Here is an 18481-nt window from a genome sequence, read left to right as displayed (position 1 = left end):
CTCCTCGCTATAATGACACCAAATAAATGTCTGTATAAACGTGTAGGCAAAAATGTTTGTAGTACGCTGTGGGTGTCATCATCCCAGATGACTACTAAAGCCAAATCTGATGAGTCTTTTGAGAACACAGCAGTTAAAAACAGCAGTGAACTCATTTCCTGGAGTAATCAGTTCAACCTACTGAAAAACAAACACATTTCAGAAAGAAGAGACTTTATAGTTGCGACTGAGTCACGGTGCGGGGTTTTATTTTTGGGTAAAAAGGAAATATTTCTGAACAAACACAGTGATTTCTCAACTGCAATGTTAAATTAAAACATTTATTATGAAATAAATGAAATTGTCAGTCCTCTCTGGATGTTGATGTCCGGTTTATTTGATGCATCCAAGATGAAATGGAAGAGAAGTGGAGCTGGATGTTTTAGTCTGTTATCTCGTGGTTTATTTCGATCCCTGCACGCCGTCTCTGATCCGTGTGTCAGGGGAATATTTTTATATAGTGATTGGATAATCAACCCAGGGCCCTGGGTTTTGTGTTTAATCCTGTTTCCGGAACTGATACTGAAAATATCGTGGGAAAAAATCAGTCCGAGAGCCGAATAAGGGCAGAATTTCCTTTTAAGTTCCCATGTCTTGATGGAAAACTCACAGGAACTTTAGCAGCCAGGGTCCAAAAAAAAGCCTATAAAACATCTTAGTAAAATAAAGTAAAATATATCCTGTATATTTAACAATAATTAAACCAAATAATACAAAATATCAGTATAGGCAGGGTTGAAAGGCACGGCAATGTGAAGACAGCTATTCATCAGATCTCTGTAAACATGTCTAATGAGATCGTCTAGCATGGAAGCGCTCGAGCGTTCTGAAGGTTGGCACCGAACAGAGCTGGAGGTCCTGGCGTGATTAATGATCAGATGTCTGTAAGTGAACTACGTTAGTAAAGCGGAAATTGTGCTTTCCGATGGAATGCTTGTCATCCTGAGCGCTATTAGTTCCACAGATCTGTAAAGCAACATTCTCCTAGCTGTCACAAGCGTCTGCCCTCGCCCTTTTACCTGGAAATGACTCTCTCATAGAGAGGGTCAATGCTATCTTGTCACATACTCCCCCCACCCCCCCATGTTTTTTTTAGCCCCACTTAGCAGTGCCAAGACGTTTATCTTGTTGCTAAGGAACTTGCAGAATAATCAGAGAGGAAGGTTCTTTCGAGTTTAGCGTATTGCCAAAATAGAGTCTGGCTAAAGTTCACCTTGCTCCTGGATAAAGAATGAAGGGCGTGTGGTAGGTCTAGGCATTGTCGTACTGCCTGAGCGTCTCCTCCAGCTTGCCTGTGACTTTCTGAAAGAAGCTGATCTGCTGCTGCAGGTAGTGCTGCATCTGGGCCTTGAAGTCACGCACGCGGATCTGGTGAAAGTGCTGGATCTCGGCTTGCGTGGCGAATGAGATGATGCTGCAGCGCTCGGCGATGCCTTCCGCCTGCTGCCGCTCCATCTTGCCCTCCTCCACGTGTTTCTGGCTCTCCTTTACCTTGGTCAGAGCACCTGCAGGAACACAGTGGCGTTAGATGTTAGAACAATACGAACATGTTTAGAGCAAAGAGAGGAGCGTGAGACGGCTTTCCGATTTTTTTCATTCACGCCCACTGTAATAAGACTGGCACCATCTGATTATATGTTTGGATTTTATACCCTCTGGTGAATAATAACTGCTGCCGTATGTTCCACATATAAAGTTAGTAAACTCGCAGGAGTTTAAACAACATGATAAACACAAAAGATTTTGAATAAATACACAAAATAAACTCAAGCATTCGTTTGGTTGGATGTTTCATTACACGTATTCCCAGAAACAAATCAAGTCTATTAATTCATTTATGTACATGTATAACCTGCATATATATAAAAATACAGTAATCCCCCGCTTTACCGCGGTTTGAATTATCGCGGAATTGCATTTGCCACATAACAAATTTGTTTGGCTGATTTTCCCCGTCTCTCTCGGATAGCACGATAGACCAAAAACTTGAAAAATTAATTGTTTTTATGGAGTTTAATGTTGAATTATAAAAATTTATGAATAAACATGATTCTTAATTATAAAATACAGTAAAATACAGTACAGTACTGTATACATAACATTTTGGAACGTAAACACCAATATAAACAGGGGATTACTATGTGTGTGTGTGTGTGTGTGTGTGTGTGTGTGTGTGTGTGTGTGTGTGTGTGACAGAAAAGCCTGAGATCCAATAAAAATGGTATAAAATCCTACACTGAGAAGCATTTGTGAAGTCAGCACAGTGATGTTTGGTTTTTCACAACTGCTTACACACACTGTTACTTTACACCGGCACATTTCTTAATAACCGACACGTTTGGAAATGACAACAGCCCTTAGAAAACATTAAAGCACAAGCTCTATACGTCAGTATAAATTACTTAAGTAAAAATGTCGAAGACAAAATTATGGGGAAAAAGGCTCTTATGTAATAACTCACAGTAACTGATTTTTGCTTGGAAATTTTTTTGTTTTTTTTAAATGTCTACTATAATACTACATTGATAATGATTATAATATGGACTCTACATGTTTTTAGGCTGCTACAAAAGCTTGTAATGAATCTGGAAGTCAACACACACACACACGATGCTGCACAACGTATTTTAGTAAACACTATTTAATCAAAGGTTTGCAGACGCCTGACTATAAGATATGGATGTGTTTTTTTTTTTTTTATGAGCATCCCATTCCACAGTAAGTCCTCATTTGCTGTTCTAAGAAGATGTTGCACTACATTTTGGAGATTTGTGCTCATTCAGGATATGGTTTACTTGGGTTGGAGTGGAAGATCTTGAGTGGCCTTCTAAAAAGCTCTTACCTCAACACTAATGAACATCTTAGGAATACATTGGAATGCTGATTAGACCCCAGACCACTTAATTCTTATTAAAGCTCTTTTGCCCTCTGTGACCACACAGCAAAATGGAGAGGAAATTTTTCCCAGAAAAATGGAGGTTATTCTTACAGACTAAATGTGGATTGAGATGATATGGTCAGGTGTCCATAAATCTTTGTCCATACAGTGTATTTTATTTATTTTGTATTATCGAAGAAGTGACTGTTAAATGTTAACACACCGCTGCCTTATTTTTTATGAAATAAATGAACAAACTTTAGACACCCAACCTAGTCAGTACATAGCAACACATCCACTGGAAGATATTACCCCTTGTAACCCCCCCCCCATGTTTAACATCTATTTATGTACCAACTGAAAGTATGATGTATTCATGCATGACCATTTTACACAAAAGTTACATACTATTGGAGAGTTAAAAAGCTGGTGTTGTTTTTGCATTTTTTTAAAAATATGTTGTGTGGTTCATTTGAGAACAAAAAGCAACTAAACGCAAACCAAACGTTTTTGTTCGACGGTGCAGAGCAGCCTTGACCTGAGCATTTTTACTGTTCAGCTATTAACCCCTCGCAGAATTTTAAATGCAAGTGAGAAGTGCAACTGAGAAGCATTAGAAGGTGAAGAGCCACAGGAAGAATAAACCCTGTTCAGGATGCCTTAATGGTTCTTACAACTAAAGACTATATCTTCAGGTCTATTAATAGCTTTGATAAAGCTGTGTGTGAATTAAATGTGATAAAGAACAACAACATTGCACGCAGAATAACTGCATGTCAGACATCGAAACTGTTCACATAAGAACATGAGCAAGATTTTACTAATCCATGGGCAGCTGGCAAACACTGAAATATTAACATATGCCCTCGAGTTCAGAATCGCAATCACACATGATTTACGCATACAGTACATGATCTTATTAGAACAAAAAAAACGTCCTGGTGAAAAAACAAAACAAAACAATGTAAACAACTAAACACACATACTAACATGTAAAGGCTGGACAGTCACTTAAAAACTGAATTTAATGGCAGATCTTTTGTGTCTCAGAGGTTTAACCTTGCGTTAGTGTTTTCGAGTTCCTGGCAGGAACAGAAAGTGAAGCAATGCGATATTCTCAGCTCTTACGGTGTAGATAAGTTCTAACTAAAACGTCACAATCGAACTTGTCAACAATGTAGTAAACCTCTAAATTCTTCCCATTGAACAGCACCACCATAACAGCGTCAGTGTGTATAAACATCTAGTGTGCGCAATTAACTCATTCAGACTTTACATTTACAGCGCTTGGAAGAAGAACTTATCCAGAGCGACTTACAATTATCTCCTCATACAACTGAGTAGTTGGGGGTTAAGGGCCTTGCTCAAGGGCCCAGCAGTTGCAACTTAGTGCTGCTGGGACTTGAACACACAACTTTCTGAACAGATGTCCAACATCCTAAACACAGAGCCATCACTTTCCTTCCACATGTGAAATGTACTGTTTATAAAAAGGATTTTGCAGCATCGGAAACAATATCTATCCAGAAAAAATTTACTTCTTTAAGGTTTAAATTTTTTGATCATGTGCAGTAAACCACCAGTGAGTGATACGAGTACTGCATGTTGCACACGCAGGCACTGGTCAAATAATAAGACGGCATGACGTGTGTTCAAAAGATGCAAAACAGGGAACAGGAAAAGGAAACACAAATTACAAGGTACAGCACACGTTCATTTGACTTTAAGCTGCAGACCCTGTTTTTTCTGACAGTCCTATGCAACAACTAAAGCGATAGATGGACTCCATCTGCAATTCGTGATATTGTCATCAATTATCTCAGGCCTAGCTTGCATATACAAGTTGCACAACTTGTCTTTGGTTATGAATTGCTCTGTCTGGTTCAAATCTTTGCTATTGCTGGTCCGTATGTTTACATGTGAGCTTAGAGCATGCTTTAGTACCGCTAGTATTTAACCTGTAACAGTGCTAGATGCATGTGCTCCTGTGTTATGGGATTTTTGCATGGGAGGTGACGTTGAAATTAGCAAGAGAGCTCGACACGAGAGACGAGTACACACCTGCCTTTCTCTAAGCTGAGGTCATGACGCAAAATACTGCGTCAGCTCTGGAAAACAAATTGGTTAACAAATTTGCTATGGAAGCAAGAATATAAGTATAAGAAGTATATAATATGTGTAATGATATAATAATATATTCTCAGAGAAAAATCACTATTTAATAAGTAAAATAATTTGTATTTATTTAGTATAGTCTTCCTTCGGCTTCTCCCATCAGGGGTTGCCACAGCAGCTCATCCGTCACCCCCCCCCCCCTTCTTCTTTAATTCTGCCTCCATCAACCCAACTACCAGCATGTCTTCCCTCACCACATCCATAAATAAACCTTTTCCTTGGCCTTCCTCTTTTCCTCCTTTCTGGTGGCTCCATCCTCAGCATTCTCCTACCGATATACCCCATTTACCTCCTCTGCACATGTCCAAACCATCTCAATCTCGCCTCCCTCACCTTGTCTCCAAAACGTCCTACATGCACTGTCCCTCTAATAAACTCATTTCCAAATATAAACTTAGTATAGTAATAATCCTAAAACCGGATTCTTCTTTAAAACTAAACTAAAAAAGATATTAAGAGTTATTTTGAGTGTAACACATTTACTGAAAACCCTGTGGCAGGATCAGGCACATCTCCTACCCATCAACACCATCTCTGCAAATCATACAGAAAAAACGCCAGCACTGAGAAGCTAATAATAGTTATACCAGGTTCATTTTAGCCACCTGCCAGTGTCTGAGAACTCCAGACCAGGCCTGAATCACTAAAATAAAATCCTACAAGAATGGATTAGATAGAGTGAGCAAATCAAGTGTGCACTGACTTTATCCAGCTGCGTAACTCTGTCTCAGGAGCTCCTGGCCGTGAGGTTAGAGCACAGTGGTCAGACAGAGACTGAGCTTCGTGGACTAAGTTCAACTTAAGCAGCACACAGAGTCCTCATGACACACTGACAGGCAGTAAACAAAGCAGCGATTTAGCACACAAAAAGTCCGAACCAAGTGACATATCCTCTTGCAGCAACACTCGAACAGAATCTCCAGCAGCTGTGCGTCAACAGCTAATGGACACTTTTACATAACCACTTGGGGGTGAATACAAAATGAGTGAATTCTTGAAATCATAGGAGCTGATCATGACTTTATTAATTATGTTAACAGCCTGGAAGTCAGTGAGTAGCACCGCTTTCATAAACACTTTAAACCAGATGTGTGGAAAGAGCTATTGCAATTCATGTGTCGTCCATTCAGTTCAATCCCAGTTCGAAATCAACACGCAGGAAACAGGTTTCTGTTTCCTTTCGCAATACAAGGATGGGTGGTTTCATGTTAGGCTTGAATAAGAAATTCTGAATTCTCAGTTTGTTTTTCTGCATGTTCCCAGTACGAGTTAACAAAAAAAACAGACATCAAAATGAATTCAGGAGAAATGGCTAAATAACTACTACAAACACATGCAAAGTGATTATAAATAAACGTATAGTTTACAAAATAGATGAACACTTTCTAAAAGGATCCATTTTTGTTGTTAATATTATAAGGCATATATGTAAATATATATGGCAAGTACAATATACATACATTATATATATACCAACAAGGCATTCAATACATTTTTAAAAAGTTCCATCATTGATCTCTCACTACAGTGGAATTGTAGAATATTTGCATCACATATCCACACAAATATGTCTGTTGCATTGTGTGTAAGCAATAAAAGGTCTGGAGTTGTATGGTATGGCATTTGCATTAATAATCCATATAAAGTCTAGTTAAAACAAGCAATCGTTAGGCTGAAATAATGCTAAAAAATTAACCCAAACCAACAGCAAAACCATAAGGTATGACTTAATTAAATATCTGCTACATCCTTAAAAGAAATGAGGCCCTGATGACCTCAAAAACGACAAAAGGCTTAGAAAATCTACTGTAGTGAATGAGAGAGAAAAAAGGAAAACAAGAAACCTTTACAACTCTTGATCAAGATCTGTGTCAAAGTAAACAATCATGAGAGGATTTCACCATTAAATACAGATGCCAAAAGATGTATAAAATTGAAAGGCTTTAGACAGACTGGAATGAAGGGACGAGCAGAGCATGGAAAGGGGAAGGAACTGTTTATGATCCAAAGCATAAAACATCATTTTATGATGTGGGCACATGTGGCTGCTAATAAAACTGGTAATTCTTGTATTTATTGATGATATGACTGTTGAAAAAAGGAAGAATTGTGACAAAAGAATGAATTCTACAGCATATAGAAGCTTATACTAATACTAATGGATTGTTCTACAATAGGAAATGAGACACATATAATCAGAATATGAGTTTAAGATCAGAATACTGCTTAAGACCAAGTTTTGTTACATCAGCCATGGATGAAAATGCAATAAAACTAAAACTAACTGGCTCCGTGAGTCAATCAGGTCAGCACGAGCGCAGAAGCAGACCTTTGTGAGTAAAATAATACACTGATTTTAACAAATCACACAGCATTGATAAAAATGTGTCATCATGCGTTCTCTTTCACTCGTTATCGCAAAAGGTCGTAACTGATAACATGTTTCAGGCTTGTAGCTTGGATAGAGTTATCTATGTCCACTCTACACAGAGCTCCAACGCAAATACCATCATAGTACTAGAGATTCTGGATATTTTAAAGCTGGAATTTTATCCCTACAAGTTGAACACTGTGCATCATGAGACCCTGCAAATGTCACATTAATAACCTAAGTAACATCAATTATTATACACAGTAGATTTGTTAATGTTAAGCATATGCATGCCACTGGGGCAATTTAAATCCAATAGTGAGATTTTTGTTTCAGAAAAATTCTTCTTACATCAAATCCAATGGCACATTACTGTAAATCTTTATTCAGAAGTTGTACTTTTTAATCGTTTATAGTCATGTTATGGTTCGAGTTACAGACGTCACCATATCAAATGTCTGAAATGTTAATATATTAGCACAAACTCATGAATATTAACTTCTGACCGATCAAAGAGTAAAGTATAACAGTTATTTTACCACGGTATATTTAAATCTGTCTTATAGACATACGTTTTATTTTGTGCAGCGTCACGTAGCACCAAAAGAATTCAGCGACCCAGATGTTTGACTTCCTTTCTCACTGAAGGGAAACATGCAGGACATTCCTAAATCACCCATCCCCCCTAAAAAAAACACTGCACATACAGACGTCTGGCAACAGCAGTCTGTTCATTAGAGACACACGACGTAAATAACCAACATCTGGAAGTCAGATTTTATTTTTCTGTTTTAATTTGGTTCATTCAGTGTAAATGCTTCTAAATCTGCACTTAGATAAAGCCTTCTCATAAAAAAAAAATAAAAAGAAAAAAAAACGAGAAAGAAAAAAGTTTTAAAGAGCAGGTGACAGACGCCTCTCATCACTACTTTTGACCATCGTCACGGCAACATTTTAAATTCCAATTTTATTTGTCACATACACATTCATACAGAGTACGACATACAGTGAAATGCTTTTATAACTGTCCAACTTGTAAACATGAAAGAAATACAATATAAGATAAAAAGAATAAAAGACTAAAGTAACGTAAAAATAAATAAAATATAAACGTATATTAAAAAATTAATCTGACTATAAGTATGAAAAAACAAAAACACACACACAAAAAAACACACACACACACACATATATATATATACATACATATATACATACATATATACATATACATACACATGCAGTGGAACCTCGATACTTGTGGCCTTGACACACGCAACCTCGACAGTTTGTGACTTTTCATTTGAAACCAGACTAAGAGTAACTCAAAAGCTTAAAAGTTTGGAGTAACATTTCAAAACAAAGTTTGTACTAATAAATTAGAACATTTTGGGGAAAAAAACACAAATTTAAATAATTGAAATTAAAATTTTGAAAACCTATTTTATTATTGTATTATTAATTTAAAATATGAAATAAAACATTTATGACAAGTAATTCATTATTGAAAAAGTTAATTCACAATTCTTGTTGAGTTTACAGTAAATGTACAATTCCCCTTAAAGAAGGAACCAGCAAAGGAGTCAAAACCTCGCAATCTTTTGTTACTTGCAAAAGATAATAGAACATATCCCTTGCGAGGATCGAAGTTGCACACTGTATATTTTATATATATATATATATATATATATATATATATATATATATATATATATATATATACACACACACACACACACACACACACACACACACACACACACACACACACACACACACATAGCAGAAGTACAGATTAAAGTGATGTGATTGTCATTAAATCCTCTACTTAGAAAGAGAGCCGTGAATCTGAGCGAGCAAAATCTACCACATCCTGCCGAAGGTATAGAAAATTGAAATAACAAGTTTGATGCCACGTGTTCAATTAAAATAAAAGCAACAGCTGCTTTTCATACTGAATCTGATACCCTACTGATATAAGCAACTCGACTATAGACTCATTACATGGGGGGAAAAAACATTCTACAATGAAAAGAAGCCTAAAGACAAATGTTGCAGATTGTGTTCACTATTGTAGGTTTTACACTACAGTTCACTCTAAAGGCCAAAAATCAAGATAAGAAATTAATCTCAAGTGTACATTAGTGCACATAAGAAACTAAAGATAAACTAAGGTAGGATTAGGTAAAAGAATTGGAGAACATTTTAACTCAAGGGTAAAAGATACTAAAATGTTTGCCCAACACAGACAAACAAAATATCATATAGCCTTCAATTCTCTAAAGCTGTAATAGTTAATTATTATAATATCTTTCAACAAAATTGACTTACAGTACAGACCAAAAGTTTGGACACACCTTCTCATTCAAAGAGTTTTCTTTATTTTCATGACTATGAAAATTGTAGAGTCACATTGAAGGCATCAAGGGCTATATGACCAAGAAGGAGAGTGATGGGGTGCTGCACCAGATGACCTGGCCTCCACAGTCACCGGACCTGAACCCAATCGAGATGGTTTAGGGGTGAGCTGGACCGCAGAGTGAAGGCAAAAGGGCCAACAAGTGCCAAGCATCTCTTGGGGAACTCCTTCAAGACTGTTGGAAGACCATTTCAGGTGACTACCTCTTGAAGCTCATCAAGAGAATGCCAAGAGTGTGCAAAGCAGTAATCAAAGCAAAAGGTGGCTACTTTGAAGAACCTAGAATATGACATTTTTCAGTTGTTTCACACTTTTTTGTTATGTATATAATTCCATATATAATTCCACGTGTTAATTTATAGTTTTGATGCCTTCAGTGTGAATCTACAATTTTCATAGTCATGAAAATAAAGAAAACTCTTTGAATGAGAAGGTGTGTCCAAACTTTTGGTCTGTACTGTACATCAATGTAAATGTGGCATTCTATAATAAAACACTGCTCCTAGGGGGACTTCTATCACTGTGCAAATGACTCCACAACCAAACACACATCAACCAAGGCTACGGTGATTACAATCGAGGCATGCTCAAGCCGCGTCATTCCAAAGTTTTGTATTGATTTCACTATACAGTGTATTCAGATCTCTTCATTTTTAACATTCTGTTATGGCCACACTGGTTAAGCTCCACTGATCATGTGTGGAAATGGAAGAAACTTGCAGAAGGTCGACCATCTCTGCATTATTCCATTGAAGACGGTTACACTGCTCTTAAGCCGAGGTTGGTGAAGTGTTGCAGTGAGGTTGACCTTCAGCAAGTTTCTCCCAGCTCCTGCACATGGTCTCTAGAGCTCAACCAGACTGACAATTGGCTTTGTTGGTCAAAATCTGCTTTTTGCTCTGCCAGTATGTGATATGGAGTTATGACTGCTGTGGATTGAAGCCTTTTAGTTTAAGCCTGCAACTTAACAAAACGTGGAAAAAAGAAATATATAAATAAAATCAAGGCGCCTGAATTCTTTCTGAATGCACTGCACTTATCTTCCGTTTTTCTTGCACTTCTAATGTGTGTTCGTGTCCTTCAAAAGTTCATGCTGCTGGCACTGTGCACTTCCTGCAGTTGTGCAAACTGTAAGATGTAAAATCACCACCTGCAGCTGTGCACTTGAAAGGGGCAGCTGATCTAAAACCGCAGAGAGGATGCAAGATTGTGAAGGTGGTTTTGTCTTCACGAAGATATTGTCCCCGATGTCTTTAGTCTGCGCCTATTGAACTTCTTCCGCCTACTCGTTTAACTTAGCGGGGTGCGAGAGCAAATGTGTCTGCTCTTGGGCATTGTTTCCTGAGGCTGATAAATGCTGTTACAATTCAGACTATTAATACCTTGCGATGATGAAGGTTGTTCATGGGCCGGCTACACAAACTTTTGCATGTGTGCGGATACAGATTTATTTCGTTTTAGACAGAAAAAAAATTTCCGTTGTATGTGATGTTTTCATTACATTTTTCCTTAAAAAAATATACCGAGAATTGAAATGAAACAAATAATCAAAACAAAGAGTCTCTACACTGTAAAATACAGTTCTATCCAAAACTGGTAATGGATTTAATTACTGTCCCAGAGTCTAAATACAATTTTGAAGTCACCTATATAGAACATAACCACTTGTGCACTGAGTCAATACCAAACTAAAGAGAAGGTTAAAGCCACCATATGAAAGAGTTTAATAGAGACCTTTAACAGACTAGTGGATCAGAGTAGAGAGGAAACACGTGTTCCCCACTCAGCACATTCGTCCACAGCTGGAAAATCTGTTGATGTAGACAGTTTTCCTGAAAATGTAGAATGAACTGTGGTCCCATGCTGGACCATTTCCTTATATCGACATAAGTTTTAAGCAGAACATAATTTTCTTTAGAATTTTGAACCTCTCGTTAATGGGAACAGAGGAAATTGCATTCCTGAAAGTTGAGGATGTGCACTAAAGGCCAGTAATGATTTATAGTGACAAAGATCAATATGTTATATGCATACACACGCACAGTTCATGTTTTAATTACCCTTTGTTCTTATGCAAGTTTATTGCCATACCAGCTTCAATAGCTGTTCCATGCAATATAATTAAAATAATTAAAAAAATCTAACAATTCTGTATGACATGGCAACTATATAAAGGATTCTTATTCTTATTACCGTATTTTCCGGACTATAAGTCGCTACTTTTTCCCCACGCTTTGAACCCCGCGGCTTAAACAATGAAGCGGCTAATTTATGGATTTTTCCTGTTTTTTTTCCCGATTTCACAAACTTCATGCCAAAAAACTGAGCCCTATAACATTAGACCAATGAAATTGCGGAACGGGTTCAGGTGAACCAATGAAACTCTTTATATTAAATCAGATGCGCTCCCACTGAATCGGGCCGCACCACATCATAAATATGGATGATGTTCCTCTGACGTTTGACCTGCCGCTCACTCGGACTGTCTACAGGAAATGTGAATCATTCGTCACGCTGAAAACAACCGGGCATGAAAAAACACTTCACCTGTGTTCTGAGCTGCACGGCATCGGGAGAAAAGATTCACCGATGGTGATTTTTAAACGCACGACGATGCCAAAAGATAAACTCCCGATAGAAATAGTTGTGAAAGGAAGGAGGAAGACAGTGAACAATGACTTTCTTGGTAGGCTTATAGACAGGTGCGGCGTATTTATGTTCAAAATAAAAATCTTTGTAAAGCTTAGTGGGTGCGGCTTATATTTGGGTGCGTTTAATAGTCCGGAAATTACAATAATAACTAATATAAAAATAAAAATAGCAAAACCCCTAATCTAAGCAATCCAAAAAAATTAAACAAATGACACAATCCACCAAAAAGGGCATCTGTATGTAGGCTAATGAAGACTGATATAGTGATCAAAAATTTAATTTTGATCTAAAGACGTTTAAATATTTAGTCTATGGCCTCAAATTAATTTGTAGTGGTAGACACAGAAAATCTATAACTGCGCATCATGGAAACGTGCGATAACTCTGCACCTAATGCATTTGCACCGTTTGAACCGCTAAGGTACCAGTCTGCATTACTTATAGAGTTCACATATACAGAGCAGAATCTGGTCGCATGGTCACACTGATCCCTTCTGCACCTTAACCTGCAATCATCGGGACTTGTGAATTTATCGACTCGCATTATACGGTACATTTACGCTCACACTGCCCCTGTATAAGGGTTCAAGCGAGATCTTCAGGACCTTTCAAATGACATCAGCCCTGGACCACTGTGATCTATAATGCAGAAGAAAGGGATTGCAAAGTTCCAAAGAATCATGAGTCAAATCAAACTGTGTTTGTAACTACACTTCAATAATTTGTGATTGTGTCGAAACGTTGCTCAGAATCAGTTACTTCCCGAAAGCAAAAGAAATGACTGAGCTTCTTCATCTCATACAAAATGACATGACCCAAATCCCAACCCAGGTTCTTCCTATTCTTTTGAAAAGATGGCTTCAATTGAAGAAAAAAAAAAAGCAAATCTTCAGAACAACACTGGTCTGCTTTTACTAGCTCGCCTCGTTACTGTTAATAGACACGCTGTGGTTTCCTTTGGGTGTTGTGTTCAATGTCACTGGTGCTAAATGTGAAATTGTGGGTGGGGCACAGAATGATTTACAACTCGAATTGTTCATCAGCAAAAGCAGAATACAAAATACAGAACAGGCTCAAAACATTATACAATAGGGCACTTGTGCAAAAGTTTAAACACACACAAACAAACTCTGCTGTTCAATTAGGATTTTTTTTCCATACACAGTAATTACCAGGTAGTTAGAAACAATTATACTATTTTTACATGAACATTAATGGCATTTGGCCGACATGTTTAATTTACACACTGAGCAGTTGAGGGTTAAAAACCTTGCTCAAGAGCCCAGGAATGGCAGCTTGGTGTACTGGGATTTGCACTAATGACCAACGTCTTAGCCACTGAGCTACCACCACCCAGTACTAGATAATATTTCTATGTTACATAATATACCCCTTGAAATATTGGCTTTCTAACCAGCCACAAAATCACACTGAAGGCTGTTCTAAAGTTGTTGTCATCCTCTTTCAGCTGCTCCCAGTAGGGGTCGCCACAGCAGATCATCCTTCTCCACACACACCCCCGTCCTCTACATCTGCCTCCTTCAACCCATTCTGATTCGTGATCCGCGTATTTGATTGCACATGTTTTACGCTCGATGCCCTTCCTAACGCAACCCTCCCCATTTATCCGGGATTGGGACCGGCACTAAGAGTGCACTGGATTGTGGGACCTTAATGTGACTCGAGATATGTGGATTCTCTGTGCTACGCGTGATGTCGAAATAAATGTTCTTGTAGGATTACTATGTAGAGAAACAGGCTGAGTTGTTTAGCTCATTATCCTCTTGAAAAGCTAAAACCTAATGAGCGGCTGTGAGTAAACAAATGTCACATGTGAGAGGAGAACTGATTACAGGGAACCACTCCTGTATTGTTAAACTGAAACAATCATATGCCAAAAAACTAAACAAAAAAAAAAAGTCGGAAAATTGAAATTCTGGCATTTTGCTACAAACTGGCAGGATTTTTAGCCTAGAAGATTTTTAGCCTAGAAGTCTTTTAGACTTAAAGAGTAAACAATCGAAGTGACAAACTCAAGAGTCAGCACGGTGTCTTGCCACCAGACCACCTCTCAGAAGTTATGTCTCTGTACTTCCGTTTAATCAAAACATCCGATTGTGTTTATAGGAGTTTGTCTACGAACCATCCCTTGCCCGTCATAGCGGAAGCACCATGATCTGATATTTTGTTATTCAAAACAACCAAAATCCAAATCGCCACCTAAATTTCCTCAAAAACAAACACAGAACCAGACAGGGGCTCTGTGACCTTACACACAATTAAACCCTTTATTCAGATTGAACAAATACAGATACGTACACAAAGCATGGTACTCTAGACCCTTTTTTTTTTCCCCCTAGTAAAAAATGAGACTGGGATCCCAAAGAAGAAAAGGTGAGCAATCACATATCAGTCTGTGACACATTCCTCGATATCAACATGAGTCACTGAATGGTGCATTTATAGTGTCCGTGGTGCACTGATCTTTAGAAACTCCCTTCAGGAAGCTCAGGGATGAAGTGGTTTAAAGCAGACCACGAGATATTTTACATCTGGGAAATAGTACTAACTACGTTGGCTTAAAAATATCATGGGCAAATCCTATGCATAGCTGTTTGAGACCAAGTTATGAGCTGAAGTGATGAGGATAAGTTTCCAGAATAATATGCAAGTTCATATGAGAGTTCAGTTCAAGTTTAGGTCAGGATTACTTCGGCTGACACGAACAGTTGAAGCACTAATCAGGAGCATTGTGTTCACCCCTGTTCTCTAGTAACAGAGTATGGGGTGAGTCAGTCGGTGGATCCGAGTCAGGTTTTTAATCAGCTTTTATGCTACTAGACAAAGCATAAGAGTCCATACGGGCTACAGTTTTTCAAGTCAGTATAAGGAAAATGTTATTTCACTGTGATGTAATGATCCAACAAACTGTTGACACGGTCGTGATATAGATATACAGTTTGCCGTTTTGCTTATTATACTGAGCAACAATCGATAAATCGATTAGTACAATAATCGTTAGCCCTACAGTCGGCATATCAAAATCTTATTAGGCTCTTCTTACACGTCTTGAACAAACAGCTCTTGTGAATTTGTTCTATAGTTTGAAATGACTGAACATATGACTTACTCTGAATCTGGCACACTGTTAATTACCCAGACTCCGAAGCCTGCTGCTACAGTGGTTCTATCAGCAACACTATGTAAACAGTGGATTATGTTCCACAAAGAAACCTCCCTGTCAGTAGGTCCCCAATGGAAAAACACACGTCACGTCAGCAGAGACACAGTCCATGTGACCTGGCAGTGAAACGAAACCAGGAGCAGGACTTGTGGGTTTCAAGCAAACAAATGGGTTCATGCAAACACCCGCTGTGGCTTAGACGAGCGCAACTAACTGAGTCCCTCTGGTTACAAAAAATATGAGCATGTGCTACATACCTTTCTGGACATGAATGATGTCTGGATAGTTGGTGAGGTGTCCTTGGTACAGTGCGAGGAGATCCAACACCGGGTCCACGTCTTGTCTCGGTTGCTCTGCAAAGTAGTCTCCGATGGCTTCGTAAGCCTCACCAGTGTATGCGATCGCGTGGTTTAGACCGGCCGAGTACGCCTGCTGATCAAGTTCGAAAGCTTGGCTCAAACACTTAAACGCCTGGCCGACTTTCTGATATTCCTTCTTGAATCCAGTGATCTGTTTCCTTGCAAACTCATTAAGCGTGGCATTCACCTGGATCACGCTATCGTCCATTTTTTTGGTGAAGCCCTTAAACCCGTCTATTTTGCTCTCCACTTCTTGGAAGTCGAGCGACGTGGCCGGCGTGCTGATGGTCAGGAAGAAATTCGCTCCGACCATCTCGTCCTTTTCCGCCTTCCTCTTTCCCTGCTTCCAGCTCTTCTCGTCGGTGCTGCTGCAGGTGAGAAAGTGTTGGAAAACATCACACCTGGCCAGCACCGGGTGACTCGTCATGTGGTTCATCCACCATAACAGACCTTTCCTCCTCTTCGAAATGAAATCCTCCTCAAACCGGCCTGTCGCCTGCTTCTCTGGGATGTGAGGAACTGAGATGACGGGGAACTTCTCAACCAACCGAGCGTACAGCCAGTCGAAATGCTTATATCTTCGATTCACCGGGTTCTGCGTGTGCGTCGGGGTTAGTTTATACGAGATGTAGCTTTTCATGCCCTTAAATTTCGTCTGCTTGGTCGGATCGTCTATGGTACACTGGAAAGGGTATGGGTTTTCCTGCCACTCTGGACCATACTGACTCATCACCACGCAGATCTTGTCGCCGTCCTTCACAAAGCCGGATGCTTCCCCGAGCACGAACGCCTCACCGCCTGATTTCACAAAAGTCGAGAACCTGTTGAGGTTCCTGCCGACCGTAGCTGAACTCTTGGCTTGCTGAGCGTTGCCGCCCCGCGCCATGGACGCCGTGGACACCCTGTAGGTGTTGACTCCGTTGTTTTCCAAATCGTGGAAACCCGCACACGTAACACCAGGTTCATCAGCCACTGTGGAGCTATCGTCCCAGTCATCATCCCAGTCATCATCACTCCCCTGGCTGGCTGGGTAACTCTGCTGGGGCTGCTGTAGTGGTGGTGGTGCTGGGAAACCACTTGTTAAAGTTGATGGATAGTTTCCCATGGAGATGTTGTTGGGCCTTTGAGTGAGCTGGTGTGCATCCACAGCGGTGTTGTTGTTATAAGAAGAGGATTTCTCGCCCTTCACGATCTCTACATAGGACGCAGGGATGAGTCCTCTCTGGCCGCTCGCGTTCAGCGCCTCCAGCCAGCCCTCAATGTCCTGCTCACTGTACAGACTCACCACCTCATTCTCCTTCACCGATATCTCTCCAGGGTTCTCCGAAGCAAAGTCGTACAACACTCTCGCCCGTAGGTCCGCCATTGCAAAACTCAATATAATACGCTCACCTATAGAATGTCCACTCTTTAGCTAGCTGTGCTAACCGTGCCAAAGGAACCCAACGCGAACACACTCGCGCGCGCCGCTCAACTTTTATTTTTCTGCCTCGCCGCAATCCGAATCGTCCGCTTTCTCCGTCTATCCAAAGAGAGAAAACTGCCACCTCTTATTCCGAGCCTGTGAACAACGGACGGCTTTCTAATACTTATTATGACGCTACACGAGGAAGAGGAGGAGAAAAACACATCCAACGCGCGACTTTCCGCTCACAGTGAGACGGGAGGTTTACACGCGCGGTCGTCTCTTCACCACGGCGCCTGACGTCATAGTGGGTGGAAACCCACCACCAATCAGACCGCTGAGCACCATTGAGTGGGCGGGGCTAACACTGAACTCAGCAGGACCCCAGTTTCATGGCAACTTTCTTAGTAATAAGAATAGAATAGAATAGAATAGAATAGAATAGAATAGAATAGAATAGAATAGAATAGAATATGATAGAATAGAATGTGAATTCTTGCCTTCTTCATGTGCTTTAGACGGTCAGGTGTCTTGTGCAGTGAAGTCAAAAGCCCTGTTAGCGTTCCTAATGCAACTACTGAACAAATCCATAATAGGGCAAGAAAACACTTAGTTGAGTATAGAGGAAAGACAGACCATCATTACTATAAGAAATGAAGATCAGTCAGTCTGAAAAATCACAAGAACTTTAAAAGTATCCTCTAAGTGCAGTCACCAAAACCATCAAACACTATGATGAACAGGCTCTCATAAGGAGCGTCCCAGAAAAAGAAAAACAAGAGCTACATCTGCTACAGAAGATACGTTTATTAAAATGATCAACCTCAGAAACCGCTGGTTTACATAAATGCTTCTCAGAGTTCAAGTGACACATATTTCAACATCAACTGTATGTGTGTGTGTGTGTGTGTGTGTGTGTGTGTGTGTGTGTGTGTGTGTGTGTGTGTGTGTGTGTGTGTGTGTGTGTGTGTGTGTGTGTGTGAGTGAAGTTATGCCTCC

The 18481-nt window shown here is 39.6% G+C and overlaps 1 protein-coding gene across 1 annotated transcript; it reads right to left on the bottom strand.

The window, feature by feature from the left end:
- Positions 1–231: 231 nt before the first annotated feature.
- On the bottom strand, positions 232–17784 carry snx18a (sorting nexin 18a). The gene is made up of 2 exons (XM_083526976.1): positions 15976–17784; positions 232–1544 (listed from the first exon to the last, which is right to left on the bottom strand). Exons 1-2 carry the CDS (start codon positions 17441–17443, stop codon positions 1291–1293), a joined length of 1722 nt encoding a protein of 573 aa, XP_083383102.1. The 5' UTR covers positions 17444–17784; the 3' UTR covers positions 232–1290.
- Between the last annotated feature and the right edge of the window lie 697 nt (positions 17785–18481).

The sequence above is a fragment of the Silurus aristotelis genome (genome assembly GCF_946808225.1).
Source record: "Silurus aristotelis genome assembly, chromosome: 23".
NCBI lineage: Eukaryota > Metazoa > Chordata > Actinopteri > Siluriformes > Siluridae > Silurus > Silurus aristotelis.
This window is presented reverse-complemented; position numbering and strand designations above follow the sequence as displayed.